Source organism: Osmerus mordax, chromosome 14 (assembly GCF_038355195.1).
Source record: "Osmerus mordax isolate fOsmMor3 chromosome 14, fOsmMor3.pri, whole genome shotgun sequence".
NCBI lineage: Eukaryota > Metazoa > Chordata > Actinopteri > Osmeriformes > Osmeridae > Osmerus > Osmerus mordax.
Window position 1 is genome coordinate 16,990,018 of NC_090063.1, and position 14,767 is coordinate 17,004,784.

Sequence of the window (14,767 nt, forward strand, 5' to 3'; positions counted from 1 at the left end):
AAAACATTGAGAGCTCTCGATTAGGTCTCAGATATAAGTGAGAAAGGGGAGGCCTAATTTGGGTTTGGGAGAGGAGGGGGGGAGGGGGGGCATCTGGGTGGTTTATTGGGTCAGACTCCTTATCTGGGATGGGATCCTCTAAGCGACAGTCAAATCGTGTATTAATAAAACACAAGCTGTGTTGGTATTCAGTTTTACTGTAAGTGATGAGCCATGCTTAGATGTGACCCTGCTCAGTGAAAGGGGCGTGGCTAACTCATATTTGGCATGAGAGGGGAAATCCCCCCTCGCCCCTAAACCACATCAAGAGGCATCATATATATACTCTGATGGCCGCTCCCTGGCCGCACCCTGGCCGCTGCCTGGCAGAGTGACCCCGCACGCCCTCGTTCCAGGAATACCATCTGCCCACGCCCCCAGATGACACCCTTCCCTTTGATTAGATTTTCCATCAGGCATTCTGGCTGGCCACCTGACCCTACCCCGTCGAATGATGTTGAATAGAAGGGGGTCCTAAATTATAGCTGGCATTATTGGTGGATTTCAGCTTGCGTGAATGGTCCTTGATGGAGATTTGTAACGGGGGTTTCAATTCTATTTCAAAGCATGTTGGATAAAACTTAATTTAATTATTTTGTTTTATCATTACTTTTGTATTACTGTATTGTATTACTTTTCTATTATTGTTACAACAACAATCCAAGTCTTAAGTCAACGTGTAAGACTGTTGATGCAAAAGCTGAGTCTTTGTGGTGAATTATAAAAAGACATGACGGCTTGTTCATCTGAGACACGTATGCTGCTGGTGTCAACACTGCAGGTACTGACACATGTTCACACACATCCCACAGCCCAGAGAGGAAGTACACACTGGCAAGAGCCTGTGTGTCTGTGTGTGTGTGTGTGTGTGTGTCTGTGTGCACGCTTTTGCATCAATGTGTGAGTGTGTTTGTGTCTGCATAAAAGAGTGTCCTTGGTGTTTTAGTGTGTGTGCATGTTCGTTGTGTGTGTATGTGTATATGTGTGTGTGTGTGCATGTTCGTTGTGTATGTGTAGGTGTGTGTGTGTGTGTGTGTGTGTGCATGTTCGTTGTGTATGTGTAGGTGTGTGTGTGTGTGTGTTCGTTTGTGTGTGTGTATGTGTGTGTGTGTGTGTGTGTGTGTGTGTGTGTGCATGTTTGTTGTGTGTGTGTATGTGTGTGTGAGTGTGTGCATGTTCGTTGTGTGTGTGTATGTGTGTGTGTGTGTGTGCATGTTCGTTGTGTATGTGTAGGTGTGTGTATGTGTGTGTGCATGTTTGTTGTGTATGTGTGTGTGTGTGTGTGTGTGTGTGTGTGTGCATGTTTGTTGTGTGTGTATGTGTGTGTGAGTGGGTCTGACTCTATAAATAAGTTAGTGAAACCCTGAACCCAGAGGATATGACGCTACAACCAGGAAATAGATCGTGTTGAGCTAACCTTGGTTCTGGCACCTTATCCCCACTACTCGGTGCGTTAAGGCGTAGAGAGCTGCAAAACAAACGGCCAAACACACAAACAAACACAAGACAGAAACATAAACACAATGGCAGGCTTAAAAGAAAAAAAAAGGATTAAAAATCAATAACAGTCAGAATTGTGCAAGTGATTATAAAGTCATGCTGGGACAATATGATGTGAAAGCATTCCCGAACGCGAAATATGTTATTTGTGCGGTTCTCTTCTAGCAGTACACGGCCTTGACGGAGTCAATCGTCACCGGATCCCGATATCCAAAAGCGCTGCAACAGACCGACTTTCAGATGATTTTGAGACCTCCGCGCTGTTTCCCCGGTGATTAATTAGGCATATCCCCGACCGCTCGCATCTTAAAAGATATGCAGAAGGAAAGAGTCTTTGGGCGCTCAGAGTTTGTAGTGTGCTGCAACCAGGCAGACTGTGATGTACGGTTCAATTTCTCCGTTACACTCCTTTGGTGAATGAAAGCAAAACCACCACCACAGGACTACCGAGGCGCTCTCCGGAGGATGAGAATAACTGACAGCGAGTTTCTAGTTTGAACAGCGAATTCCTCTGTGAAAAAGAATGTAATCCTGTCCTATTGCCGTTAGATGTTACCATAAAACTGTCAATAGTTCCAATCCTGACTATTCCTGACTATTCTCACATCCTTTTTCCAAAACCCTTAGCTCCTTAGCGCTTAGAGTCAACAAGACTTTCCAAAGGTTTCCGTTGATTTTAATCCTCATTCGACCGTTATCGGATCCTGACTTTCAGGATTTCATCCCCAATGTTTACTTAAGATATTCTTCCAGGGAAGGGCTTATCAAGGAGGCAGAGATGAAGAGAGAGAGTGAGGAATAAGGATGAGGAAAAGAGAAAGAAGGAAAGACACTGTTCTTATTTCTTTCTGGCCCCTGGCTTCATACTTCACACTCATTCCCAATTCTGCTTTTTCTTCTAAATTCTCCTTCCAACTCTCTCTCTCCTCACACCTCTCCTCCCCCCCACACACACTCTCTCTCCTTCACCGCCTGTCTCTTTTTCTCTCTCTGTCCTTCTCTCTCTCCCTCCCCTCTGGTTCAAGGACCTTTTAAACACAGGTCATATGTATTAAGTTCTGGATTCTACCAGACCACTCATTCAGACCAGAACCCCACACTGTCATTGTCCATAGCTTCCATCTCTTACAGCAACACTCACTCCTCTCCCTCTCTCCTCTTCCTCCCTCTCTCCTCCTCTCTCCTCCTCTTCCTCCCTCTCTCCTCTTCCTCCCTCTCTCTTCCTCTCTCCTCCTCTTCCTCCCTCTCTCCTCTTCCTCCCTCTCTCCTCCTCTCCCTCACTATCTCCTCCTCTCCCCCCTTCTCTCCTCCTCTTCCTCCCTCTCTCCTCTTCCTCCCTCTCTCCTCCTCTTCCTCCCTCTCTCCTCCTCTCCATCCTTATGCCCTCTACTATTCCACCCCTCACTTTCACCACTTTCTCCTTTCCTCCAGTTTGTATTTCCTCTCTCTCTCTCTCTCTCTCTCTCTCTCTCTCTCTCTCTCTCTCTCTCTCTCTCTCTCTCTCTCTCTCTCTCTCTCTCTCTCAGGCTTTGTAATTCTTTTGTACTTTCACCCCCCTCCCTTCCTCCCCTCTCTCACCTTCCTCCCCTCCCTTACTCCCTCCCGCCCCCTCCCCCCTCTCACGTTTCCATCTCAGAGGTGTAAATCTGCAGGAGGTGCATGGAGGACTGATTGTGGTCTCAAGTGATTGGATCCGTGCATCTCGGTCGGTCAGGGGTATTTGCGGGCGTTAGCGAGCTAACACTGAGGTTTCCTCAGTGGTCATCGATTTAGCTCGCTGCAAAAGCTCGCTGCAACGAGGGAGGGGGAGGGGGGCGGAGCGGGGAGTGATACAGTTTTCCTCCTCACAGATGGAGCGCGGCGAAGGAACTCACAGGTGGAGCGCGGCGAAGGTCTGAGTGGAACGGTCAATTAACGGGGGGAGGGGGGGGGGGGGGGGGGGGGGGGAGAGGAGAGGAAGACACAGGAACTCCATTCTCGACGTGACTTGAAATTTCCGTTGGTCAGCTTCCGGAAAGTGTAAAGACAAATGTAAATGGTTTCAGTCACATCCCAACGTTTTAGTGAAACCGGAACTGGAGACCGGGGTCCAGTCATGGATATCCTCCTATAGAAGACTGTTTATGGTGGCTTGGTCTAATGTGCGCAAGGCTGAGGCCTGGATGCGGCGGCCTGGGTTTGAATCTGGCAGTGTCCTCTCCATAATGACTATCTGAATCAATAAAATAAATTAGAAAGGCAGTAATGCCTCTAAAAAATATGTCTTTAAAAGTCTACTTATGACCAGGCACCACCTCCACTGTAGCGCCGATGTCTGGGTCCACCCCACCATCACTCCCCGATCTGGACCTGCCGAGGGGGACGACTCCAGGATATGTCATCGACCAGATGTGCTGACTTCTCGTTCTCCGCTCTTCACAGTTCTCGAAATAATCTCAATTCCAGCTACGTCCGGACAGCGCCCAAACAGAATGGGAAAAGAAGAGATCACAGTCCATCATGTATAATTTCCCGTCTGATCTCTTAGTGGCATGCCGGCTTGCCTTCGCTCCAGGCTCACCGAGCTGGCACGGCCACAGGGAGGAGGGGAGAGGCAGCTGGCTGGCTGGCTGGACGGCTGCCAAGTTCGGGGGTGGAGGTGGGGGGGGATAGAGGGAGGGTGTTGGAGGGAGGAGGGTAGGGTGGGGGGGTTAGAGGGAGGAAGAGGGAGGGAGGGTACTGGATACCGAGGTAGGCTTCCAAACGTCACTGCCGCAGAACCGAGTGGATCAGCCTGAGCAGAACCAGTGAGCTGAAACGAGGACTTGATTCCGAGCTGACAGTAAACAGGACTTTACAGGAAGTGTATTTCTTTGGTGTACGAAAGGACAAATGGGTCTAATCGACAGGAGATAAAGATAGCATGAAATGACAAGTTAGGCTGAGCACAAACCAATTCAAATGACTGAACAAAATCAAACAAACAATTCAGGTTTGGAACACACAAATGCAACACAAACGTTTTTAAACAGAAGCTTTTGCGGTACAACAAAAGGGAAGCAGGTATTATTAGCCACAGCTATTAGTCTCAAAACACCTGGGGCTTTCAGCCAGTGAGGAAGCATGCAGTGCAGTCCTGTGTGAATGTGCAAGACTGGACGGCATCCACGGCCAGGAGACATTGGTGTGTGTGTGTGTGTTATGTGTGTGTGTGTGTGCAGCTGTGGAAACCAAGCCAGGCAGTATCCTTCATTTAGCACACCGTGCAAAGCGTCCAGAACCCTTCTGCTAATTATACCATCGTATTTATACCACACAGCCCCCCCACAGGCTCACTCCCAAAGCCAGCAGAGCAGGAACGCTCTCCGAGGATGAATTACATGTACAAGTGATACAATTGAAATACATGTGAATTACATGTATGCAAATCTTAGCCCACAGGCCTGAATGGTGACAGTCCCACAGAGGGACTGAGGAGGTGAGGAGAGATGGGGTGATAACTGAGATCTGTCACTGCGTCATGGGGCAGAAGGGAAGAGGGTGTGTGTGTGTGTGTGTGTGTGCGTGCGTGTGTGTGTGTGGGGGGGGGGGGGGGTAAGAGTTGATTCACAACATATCCTCTGGTTTAGGTATCCAGACAGAATCTACCTATCTAAGATAGTCTTGCATCCCAATCAATTGGTCTGTGTGCGTGTGTGTGTGTAGTGTGTGTGTGTCAAATTCTGCCAAATACTTGCTTTAAGGTGCAATTGATTTAGTTATCCTTGTTCCATTAAACCATTTGAACGACCCCAGTGGTGCACAGTCTGAACCAAAACAAGTGCACCTAAAACACTTCCTTTAAAAAACAAGTATTTGATATTCACTGGACTGTATTTGACCCAGATCTGAACCAGAGACCAACCTACCCATCCCCCCCCCACCCCCACAGAAACCCCCCGGTTGTGCTTAGTAACCTCCATCACCCCCCCCCTCCCGCCGGGGACTGCCATGGCAACACTTACGTTGGCACTGACCCCAGGACCGTCGGGTCCAGCCCCAGCAGCAGTCGATTCGGGCGCCGTAGCGACACAGCCCATTGGACGAGGCCATCTGCCGAGGCCACCTATCAGAGAAGAGAAGAGCACAGTCAGGTTATGGTAACAGGCTAAAGAACTCTTGTATACACAACCAAATGTGTGGTGAAAGATTTTCCGACGTATATTCAGACTCTATATTCAACCAAAATCCATGTACACACACATACACACACACACACACACTCACACACATGGTAATCACATTCACAACACATCACTTTTCCTCATTATCACTCTGGAGTCAAACAAACAGGTCACGAGCCGGTGACATCACACTTCCTGTGATGTCATATCTAAGCGCCTGCTTCAGTCCTCGTCTTGTGACACGCTGCCACAGTGATCCACCCAGGCAGGATCCGCACCGTAGAGAGGGAGGGTCTGAGCGATCAGAAACATGTTGACGTTCACAACGTCCTTCCTCACTTCCTCCCACCCCTTATCCCTCCCTTTTTCCTTTTCAATAGCACCACTTCTCTCACCCCCATCCTGTCACCACTCCCCCCTCCTCCCCCCTCCCTCACCCATCACTGCAATTGTCACAGCTGGGATTCCAGACAAGGCTTTTAGTCGAGCTATGACAACGATGTTCTTTGTGACATTAGCATCAAAATAACTTCCTGAGGTACGTGTGAATGCAGGAGTGAGGACAGTACTATTAGTATAACTACTACTAATGATCATAATCATAATAGTGCTTCCTGGATGGTGAGGAAAGCCAGGCACTGATGGATAATCTTGCATGCAGGACATGCAGGAGCACACTAACCACACAAACCCTAAATACCCAAATAAGAGCCGGATGTGTTTGTGACTTGGTGTTCTGTTCTATTCTGTTTCTCCTTGGAAAGAGAGGAAGACAGAGAGAGAGAGAGAGAGAGAGAGAGAGAGAGAGAGAGAGTGTATGAGAGAGAGTGTATGAGAGAAATATTTACTTGGCAGGCCATGGACTAGGATTACCTCCTCTATCTCTCCAGAGCATCCCCACATGTTGTGGAGGGGATAAGAGGTAGAAAAAGCCCATTTAAGGACCCTTTCTCTGGGAAATAGCAGAAGCACTGGCCGCCACAATGCCCTGATCCTTGGCAGGGAGACTGAGGTCTGCTGACTGAATCAAGCTCCTTGATGAAAAGGGGGGGGGGGGGAAACTAAAACTAAACCATCGTTCAAGTGTCCTGAAGTGTCTCTGAAGAGATCCTTGTTGTCTTCTAATTATGGAGGAAGAGGAAGAGGAGGAGGAAGAGGAGGGCAGTCCAGCCGCCACAGTGAGAGGATGATACAGATTAGTGTTTGGTATTCAGTGCACGCACTCTCTTTCTCTCTTCCACCTTTCTTCTAGTCCCCCCCCCCTCCCCCCCTCCCCCCCCCCCCTCCCCCCCTCCCCCCCTCCCCCCCCCCCCCCTCCCCTCCCCTCCCCCCTTCCCCCGGTCTGTCCCAGGCTGTTAGTGTCCAGTGCCAAGCTGGGAGACATGCTAATAGCTTCCCCGGCAGCCAATCAGGAGGGAGGGGGGAGGGGCTCCTGACAGGGGAGGCTGAGTGAGAGTGGCAGTCTCAGGGTGATGTTAGTCTGCTGTCTGGCAGGGCTGTTTGTTGGGGACACGGCGCGGGGCCTAGAGGGACAGGGCTGGGGGTAGAGGCACAGGGCTGGGGGTAGAGGCACAGGGCTGGGGGTAGAGGAACAGGGCTGGGGATAGAGGCACAGGGCTGGGGGTAGAGGCTCAGGGCTGGGGGTAGAGGCACAGGGCTGGGGGTAGAGGCACAGGGCTGGGGGTAGAGGCACAGGGCTGGGGGTAGAGGCACAGGGCTGGGGGTAGATGGACAGGGCTGGGGGTAGAGGCTCAGGGCTGGGGTAGAGGCACAGGGCTGGGGGTAGAGGCACAGGGCTGGGGGTAGAGGCACAGGGCTGGGGGTAGAGGCTCAGGGCTGGGGGTAGAGGCACAGGGCTGGGGGTAGAGGCACAGGGCTGGGGGTAGAGGCACAGGGCTGGGGGTAGAGGCACAGGGCTGGGGGAAGAGAGACAGGGCTGGGGTAGAGGCACAGGGCTGGGGGTAGAGGCTCAGGGCTGTCTGTCTTGGAAGTACAGAAGTTGCAAAATGTCTTAGTAATTTAAGGACACACACCACTTCTGACCAGGGATAAACATCACATCCATTTCCCCACAAAAATTGCGCCAAACACACTAAGCTAGTATATATGGATAGTTTCTCAGCAGAGAAACTATCCATATATAATCAATATTAGACGTGGATAAAGGGATGAGAAACCAAATTAAAATGGCTTCGTTTTGCAGGCAAAGTGATTAACAGCCACAATAATGCAAAATGGAGTTGCTGTATATTGGTCCATCAGGGTATTAAGAATTCAGATAACTGCCCTGTTGATAAAGCCCTGTGATACAGGCAGCGTGATATTTAACCGTGCTCGTAAAACGAGAGTATGCATTATAGAGCGGGAAAGAGAGAGCAAGGCGCTGTGAGTGCCCTGGCTAAGCACTGAAGGTAATTAGTTAGCCTGCAGCGTTTTCGCAACAAACAACCTGGACCCAAGAAAACGGTGGCATTCTGTCCCACTGAGTAGCTGAGTTGGGACATGAGGCGGAAGCAGAAGCGCTCGGTGAGACGTGAGAAGAGCAAGCGATCGGTAGCTAAAGGAAGCATGTGGTGAACTCCCGCAGACAAATTGAGGTTCAAAAGGCTTTCTTTCTTTCTCTCTCTCTCTCCTTTTCTCCCTCTCCCTCTCCCTCTCCCTCTCTCTCTCTCTCTCTCTCTCTCTCTCTGTTATGTTTGGCAGCCAGAGGTGGGTGGAGTGGTCATAGTGAAGGTGGACAAAGCTCACTGTGGCCTCCGTTAGCAGACCGGTTCTGAGTGACTGAGAAGGAGAGAGAGGAGGGAGGGGTACACATATACACACACACACACACACACACACACACATACATACAGGCCTAGAATATGAGTTCGGCAATGGAATTTTGTCTACCCATTTATCGTACATTTCGCTCTCGCCCTCTCTGTTTCTCTCATCCTTCTCTTATAGCCACTGGCAATTTTCTGACCAACCGGCATCCGTCTTGTTGTTGACGCCGCTCAACAGCCCCGGTCCTCTGAATAATGTGTCATTTCTTTGTTACACACAACGGACAGAACTGACTGTCCTTACTTCCTGTGACTGATCACCCCCCAACATGCACGCACGCACACACACACTTCATGTAATATTCATAACATGCACAGCAGCCCATGTCATCTTTCTTCTATCAACTCAACTGTTGATGGTGGGCCGCTATCTCGGCTCCAAGGCAGTGTTCTCTGATTGAGGATGATGGAATGTAATGATATGTTGCTTAACCAAGGAAAAGTGTTCATGGGTGTAGCAGAGAATATGGGTGGTTGTGTGTGAGAGAGAGACTCACTCACTCACAGTCTCTCACTCACTCTCTCTCAGAGGGAGGGTAAGAGAGTGAGAGACATAGGGTGAGAGAGGGTGAGAGAGAGAGAAAGAGAGAGAGAGAGAGAGAGAGAGAGAGAGAGAGAGAGTCATGTAAAACTGGCCTTGCATACCTGCACGCAAGCAGTCACAGGAAAGGACAGGGTCTGATGTCACCACTGAAGCCATGTTTGGCACCAAAACTTGGCGTTGGTGTTCGACTGAGGTAACCTAGGAATGGGCTGGCTGCAATCTCGAGCTACTATATGCACTGACATCACTCTGGAACAATACCCGTGCGCGTGTGTGCGTGTAACGTGCGCGTGTTTCTGTTAAGTCTAGACTTTCATCCTGGCAAAGTGCTCTCGGCCCAAGATTAAGTACTTTCTGGACAAAACCACTCGACCAAGCTGCAGCCAAAGATAATGGCCGGGTTTCCCAGATTCGTTAAGAAGCTCTTCCCAGATTCTCTTAGCGTTAAGAGCTTCTTAACGAATCTGGGAAACCTGGCCAATGACAACACGAAGCACTGCCTGTTTCATCTCCAGGTCCTCCCACTCAACCTGACAAGCACCCACACATACAGAATGCCAGATCATTAGGATATCCATCCCATAATATGTGTTATTAATTAGACCTATTATGGGATGACCTTGCTAGGGTTGCCATGGAGGCGTCCTTCAGGTAGCTAAGCCTTCTCTAAACAGTTCTACCGAGAGAGGCGGCCGCCAAGTAATGAATGGGATTTTCACTCGCATTCTCTCACGGGACACCGCTTCGCTCGCTCGCTCGCTCGCTCTCTCTTTCTCTATGAATTTATATTGAAGTAGCGGGCCGCTGGTTTATAACCATGGAAATTGGCAAATAATGACCTGCGTGACAAGCTCGCTCCATCAGCGGGAGCCGTTAATAACGTATGCCGCCGCCGGGTTTGCGTTGACGCTCATTATGCGGTGGCACACTGGTGAAATATCAGCGCATCTCGGCAGACGACGGCCCAGGTGAGCTGTCAGAAAGCACCGGCTATCATAACTCACTCCGGTCATCATGATACGGACTATATGCACGAGGCTTGATCACATACATGTCTCCTTTACATGCTGACGACACACACACACACACAGACGTCTTTCACACCAGCCTGCTTCACAACTGTCTCTCTGTTGCACGTACACACATGGGCCTTTACACAGGTGATAATAATAATCACCTGTGTGATAATAATTAATAACTATAGATGATGTTATAAATTAGGCTACATGTAGGTAAAATGTTGTCTCGGAAGCTCGAAGGACCAACTGCCACTATATTGATCTCTTATATTAGTCCCCATCATATTTGCCCAAAGTATGTCAAAAGAATGAAGCCTATGGGCACAACCTGTTCAACGACGATAAATGGAGACAAAACGTAATCTAATTCGAAGGCGTGACAGATTTTTCTACTGGAAAAATTGGAAGTTCATTGCAACGCTCGTGCTCCGTTTACATATCTGGCTTTACAACTGTGAACAGAGAGTTCATGAATCTGTGAAGGATATCTGCTCTGCTACAGCCTGAAATATAATTAAATAAATCTCCACGGTGCTTAAGGAAGCGTTTGTCTTGTTGTGGAGGAAGGGAATCCGTCTTTAGGGTGATGTATACAGTTTAGTCAAGTTGGACCAGGTCCAGGTCTGGAAGACAACCAGCAGTTATTAATAAACAAGGATGATGCAATTGCTTGAAAGTTATTCCCCGAGGTGCAATAAACTACATAATGTAGATTACTAGGAGGCTTTAGAATGAAATCTAGGTCATGTTCTATTGACCTAAGATGGAAGTGTTCCGATACATGCAGATGATTGTTGCCAATACCTCGTGTACCCAAGCGAAAAGTGTTTTGCGTATACTCAAGCACAGCCTAGGCTACTTAAAGGTGTCAATATGTGAATGTTAGACTACAAATGTACGAAAGTACACTTCAAGTTGTGTAAAGAAGGATACATATAATGAAAATGTTTTAGGCAATTTTATGTTGACATTATGTAGGTTACCTATAGGTCTGCTCTTTCCCGCTTGGGTGTTTATAGGTAGTCTATATTGAATCTGGGTTTAGAACGAAATGCACAATGTTGACAATAACAGTCACCAAAAAAACGTCCTTGATAGCTTGAATTCTTGATGCTAACGGTTAATTACAGTGTCAGTAAATAGGCCTACTTAGCTACAAGTAAAAGGATCGGCTATATTGGGGGACAATGATGGTCAGAAGTTCGTCTTTATTGAATATAGTAGTGTTAAATATGAGAAATAACCTTGTAGCTACTTGCTACTGATGTACGAACAAAAGCCAGCACGCCTTACTTAAGAGTATTCTAACCTCACTGAGGCACACTGGGATGCCCGCGTGCACCTATAAGGAGGGTTCGACTAGATTCCAATCTCGCGCACATTCTTAGGGTTTTGGCACGTTTCTTCTCGACCTCGCCACCTCACGCTCCCCCCGGTTCGTGTTCGGGCATGAACCACCAAGTCAATGAGAACGCATTCTGTCACACATCAGCTAATTTCTAGAAAACTCACCCCCACCAGAAATACACGTTGACATTGAATTGGTGGACCAGATTTGGCAAAAAAATGTAAAACACTGCCAAACCTAGATTTTAACTCCGTATGCAAATTCGGGCAAAAGTACAGGCAGCGAAACGAATAGACATGGGCTACAATGATCTACTTTCCGTGAGAGTTCCAAATCAGATACATCAGATTTATATACCTAACGAAGTAGCCTAGGCCTATAATTCTGTGAAAAGTGCCACTGTTCATTTTAAGATTAAGGGGAGATCAGATGCAGTTGAGCAAAATAAACAAATCGCTAGGTAGGCGATCTAGCTAGTCTACTTGCACACGCTTTCGTTCACAGCGTGTCAAGTGTGACCCCTCGCACATAGTTTCATTAGAACAGCAACACGTTTCAATCTTTTCCGCTGTGAATATTTCAAACGTGCAAATCACAGAATGGGGTTCGCTGAAATGTCAGACTGTGCGGAGTTCACGAGCGCAGGGTGCAACTGCAGCGCCCTAATTGGTAGCGTGTAAGGATTTACTGTCAAAACATTGTTCTCAAGAATGCACCTTTACCATCGAAAATAATACGTGCGTGTTGTCTTACCTGCCGTCAAACTCCGCACTCGTTCTCAGACAGAAAGTGCATAGCAATATCAACTTTATCCATAGGTCCATTGTGAGAGTCACACGCGCACGCAGCGCACTCTTCCAAAGACAAAAATCAAAATGTAACGTCTGACTGTATCTACACCGCGGTAGACGATAATCTCTCGTTTTCACATAAGGTAAGAACCGGATATTTATTTTTCCCAAATCGTGAAAGCCGCACCGGAATGTGTGTCTCGCAGCTGTTCTTGAAACAGACCATTTACAATGTGTCAGAGCTACCGCGCGCACACGGGAGAAAGCGGTGCTACTGCCTCTTTCTGGGTGACCCAGCGCGTGTGGCGCCGAGTGCTCTCTACCGGTGCTCGTGGGATCCCGCAGCCTTCCCCTTCCGCGCGCAAGTTCAGTAGCCCTACTCCCCTATGAAATCGCTTCACTGCAGTGTGTGTGTGTGAGTGTGTAATTTCTCCCTAGCCTGCATGCGTGGCCGTGCAGCAATACAGCTGGTCTGAGAGAGAGAGAGAGAGAGAGAGAGAGAGAGAGAGAGAGAGAGAGAGAGAGAGAGAGAGAGAGAGGAGAGAGAGAGCGAGGAGAGAGAGATAGGAGAGAGAGAGAAAGAGAGGAGAGAGAGGATAGAGCGAGAGAGAGAGGAGAAAAAGAGAGAGAGAGAGAGAGAGAGAGAGAGAGAGAGAGAGAGAGAGAGAGAGAGAATGTCCGGCTGCTCACTCTTAGTGGTGTGAGCGTCGGTGATGTGCATGCTTGGAAAAGCCTTAATTAATTGCATAGCTTGCTGGGACACGCATGCTCTCGGCCCACCCAGACGGGCCCCCACTGTAATCCTAGTGTTCACAGCCTGCATAAAATATCACCTTTATGACTGAGAACTACCCCGGAGATGGTAGTACAAACTATGTGTGTCCGCATCCGTAATTGTTTTTACAGTCGCTCAATCACCATTTCTTTCGTCCACTAACATTAGCCTACTGCATTGTTTGGCGATGTGCCTATATGAAATACGCATATTCGTTTTTTCGCTGTTCAGCATATTTAATTTATTGCATGATTGTTAATTATAAGGCTGCAGGCAACCACGTGACGGAATGAACAGCTAGACCTTAAAAAAACGACGATGAACAAACAACATTTTAACCGAAGGTTAGGTATAGCCTACCACTTGATCAATGAGTATGGTGCTATATGTTAGCCACAAAGAAGGAGGCTAATTTGAGTTGAAATCTGTGTTTAATTTGTTGCGAATTCTATGTTATGTCTTTAAATAACTCAAATATGCTGCTGTATGTCAAAGAACATCCCTTTTAATTAGCGGCTATGTGTGTGGCCCTGTGAGGCATTATCTCAACACACACATGCACGCACAGTGCTGGAAATTGTGTTGTAGTTATTACTTAGTGAACTCAGTCTTGTGGTCTCCGTCCCACAAACACACATACGTGATAGGAGGCAGAACATACTGGAGCCCTGGAGCCCCCTATATGTATTTTTTATGATTATTGAAACAAAACTTACTTTTACTTATTTCATGTTTTTTATTGTGAAATAAAAAATGTCCACAGTAACGCCGCTGTACACACACACACACACACACACACACACACACACACACACACACACACACACACACACACACACACACACACACACACACACACACACACACACACACACACACACACACAAACACCAGCCTCCCAGAAACCAAACGCAGAAGTTAAATTAGATTCTACAAAAACGGACTAAAGAAACGCTGGTGAGGTGATTTCCACGTCGGTTTCACCGACTCCAGCTGCTCTGAAGATGAATGTCGAAACACGATTCCCTGCTACCTGAGAAACTTGTTTACAGCCTGGTATTGCTTTCTGATTCATGGTAGAGTTCTCTTCGTGGCTCCCTGATGGATGTCGTGAATCTTCGTCTCCCATGACAGTGGGAACGAATATAGCCGACATAGGCATACTTTCTACTTTAAAGCGAGGCTCGTAACTAGTTTGAATCTGTATTTGGTGGCATGATCAATATTATGTTTTGTCATTGCCTTTTCATCTCCTGGCTAATCACGCACAACAAACGTAAGCTAGTCTACAAAGGCAAAAAAAAAAAAAGGTTTGAAAAAATATTAAGATTCGAAAGGTTGAAAAAAGATTTGTGAAAAAACTATCTTTTTTATTTTTTTTGAAAGGCTGAAAAAAAAGTACATTGCAAAAACTAAGTTTGTAATGTTTGAGGCAGGGAGTCAGCGATGTCGAAATGACTAAGAATAGACATTCCATATAATCACCCATGGTCATATAGAGATGTTCGAAATTGTCGGTGTCAAAAAGGATTCCTGGCTAATGCAATGCATATCTGTAGTCTTTTTGAATTCATGTATCGCTATGATGTGAGGTCCTACAGGAAATGGCTACTTTTTACTTAAGATATGTCAGAGCCCACACTTCCTTACCTTAACTTGAGAGAAAGAGAGAAGTGTAGTCAGCACTTAAATTCTTACCAGAATCTTTTTAAACATGAGTATCAGAATGATGTGTGTACTTTTGCCATCTCTGCAAGGGAAGGTGAAAAGTCGCTAAAATT

At 47.5% G+C, this 14,767-nt stretch overlaps 1 protein-coding gene across 1 annotated transcript in view; it reads right to left on the reverse strand.

Annotated features, from left to right (window-relative positions):
• Positions 1 to 12,431, reverse strand: part of npnta (nephronectin a) — a 31,762-nt gene extending 19,331 nt beyond the window's left edge. Inside the window, exons 1-3 of the mRNA XM_067251100.1 lie at positions 12,174 to 12,431; positions 5,523 to 5,623; positions 1,457 to 1,507 (exon numbers count right to left, since the gene is read on the reverse strand). Coding sequence (XP_067107201.1) covers positions 1,457 to 1,507; positions 5,523 to 5,623; positions 12,174 to 12,244 — 223 coding nt within the window. The 5' untranslated portion in view covers positions 12,245 to 12,431. The remainder of the gene's footprint in view (positions 1 to 1,456; positions 1,508 to 5,522; positions 5,624 to 12,173) is intronic.
• Between the last annotated feature and the right edge of the window lie 2,336 nt (positions 12,432 to 14,767).